The 1,955-nt window shown below is 50.2% G+C and overlaps 1 protein-coding gene across 1 annotated transcript; it reads right to left on the bottom strand.

Annotated features, from left to right (window-relative positions):
- Nucleotides 1-149: 149 nt before the first annotated feature.
- Nucleotides 150-1,460, bottom strand: ASPBRDRAFT_212106 (uncharacterized protein; the record flags this gene model as incomplete). The annotated part of the gene is made up of 2 exons (XM_067621957.1): nt 150-1,364; nt 1,413-1,460. 2 exons carry the CDS (start codon nt 1,458-1,460, stop codon nt 447-449), a joined length of 966 nt encoding a protein of 321 aa, XP_067472690.1. The 3' UTR covers nt 150-446.
- Between the last annotated feature and the right edge of the window lie 495 nt (nt 1,461-1,955).

The following is a 1,955-nucleotide window of genomic DNA, read 5'->3' as shown; positions in this document are numbered from 1 at the left end:
TGAGTTTGGAATAGGCGTAGAATCAAGGGCGTGAGGCGAAGTAAATTGAAAGGCTACATCTGCTGGTAGAAAAGAGATGAGCGGACGGATTCAGAAAGATGCTCTTTGTCCAGTGTCTAATGAACAAAGGTCAGGAAGTATGTATGAAAGCAAATACTCGTCGTGAAAGAGGCTTAGATACATATCCACCGACAACGTAGGCAAGAAAGATCGAGGATCTGAGCGTCCCCCTCATCAAGACCGAACTAGGGTTTTGGCACTTTGTCCGCTCCGATAATGGGGGATTATGGTGCGACCAATGGAAATAACAAATGCGCCTGATGTACCACGATCGCTAACATAAGTACATGGTTTTTAGGGCGTGAGGCAACATGCAAGTAGGGAGGTCAAGAAAGCATGGCCTGTGTGTACCTCTTGAGGCCAGACAACCCACTAGTGCATCACGCTCACGCTCCCTCGATATAATTTCGAAATACTAGGTCCAGGTTCCCCGGCAGTTTCAGGGCTGCTGACTCCAACTCATCCCTTGTAAACCCGCACGTCTGTGAATATCTCCTCGTATAATGGCCCCAACTTGGATGCGTCCGTTGTTCCTCGATGGACTTCCGCAGCGAGGAGCGCTCAGTCGGCGACGATCCAATTAGCCTCCCTTCCAGATATGTAATACGGCAAGCAGACATGTTGAGGGTCAAAGTAAAAAGAGAAAGAACGAGAAAATATAGATCGGTGACGTCCTCCAAGAGGTGATGAATAAGCTCTGAAAGACGGTTTTGACTCACATAGCTCCGGTATGGCTCATAAAAGCTCCTAAGAGCCAGTAAAACAAAGGGCTGGAGGGCTTTGCGTAATGGAATGTGCATGAGGAGAAGGCAGTTCACAAAATTCATTGGTTGTGGAACCTCGATTATCAAGTCTTCTTCGTCCCGTCGCCCTCTACAAATCTTGCGAACAGTGACGCGGTTGGCAGCGATCTCGCGTGGAGGGAATATGGCCAGCGTCATACGGTTGAGGTACGAAAATTCAATAGTGGACTTGGCGAGAGGCTTGTATTGGGAAACTGAGAGAAGAGGGAGTTCCCGTTCACTCGGCTCGTTCTCATTATAATGCCGACTATGCTCAAACAGTGTAGACTTGGGAGGATCTTTCGAGTACCGTGGATGGTGATAGATTTCGAGCGCTGGTTGAGTCGAAGACGTCAAGACGGAGCTTGGTGGTCCGGATGGCAGTATAGCAAGCCGATTACAGGGCAGAGAAATGTTTCTCACTGCGGGCGAGGGAGGAGGCGTATAGAGTGACACGCAGCCAAAGGCCTTAGAGGGGGCTTTAGATGATAGACTGCCTAAGGACAATCGTCGGGACGAGTCCTATCGTCCCTATGAGTATACAGTGGACAAATAGCCACGTAAACTTACCGTCATCAAAACCGGAGTCCGGTGGTCACCGCAGAAGTTGTAGGCCATGGTCACAGCGAGTCTAGAGCAGCGTAACGGAGGCAATGCGGTGTCCGCCAAATGACGGCGTGCGCTTGGGAAAGGCTGGCGCATCATATATACAGTGACTACGACGCCAAAGCATGATCCTCTTTCCAGAATTTCACATGCATTGACAAACGTACACGACACTGGGGCATATTGAGCCGTATGACAAAGGGAAGGTTTCCCAAGAAGCCCTGGACGAGACCTAAGTCATGGAAGGCTGGAGATCAACCGTGGGCGAGCTTCTTCCCGGCCCTTTCATGGATGGGCGGCTGCGATACGCTTCTACCAGTGGCTGCTTCGTGCTTTGATTTCTCCACCTGCATGCGATTCCTAACATACGGTGCTCTGAAATGAAACTGTAAGCATACCACACTGAACTATTCCGGACAGGGACAGCGCAAGGTGGGCCGGGCCCTGCAAGTTTCCCGAAGGTTTGCGCAATACTAAGCTGAGAGCAGCTGATCACATCCTATTGAT

The sequence above is a fragment of the Aspergillus brasiliensis genome, assembly GCF_001889945.1.
Source record: "Aspergillus brasiliensis CBS 101740 unplaced genomic scaffold ASPBRscaffold_78, whole genome shotgun sequence".
NCBI classification, from domain to species: Eukaryota; Fungi; Ascomycota; class Eurotiomycetes; order Eurotiales; family Aspergillaceae; genus Aspergillus; species Aspergillus brasiliensis.
The sequence above is the reverse complement of the archived record's forward strand: the minus strand, read 5'-3'. Positions and strand labels throughout refer to the sequence as shown.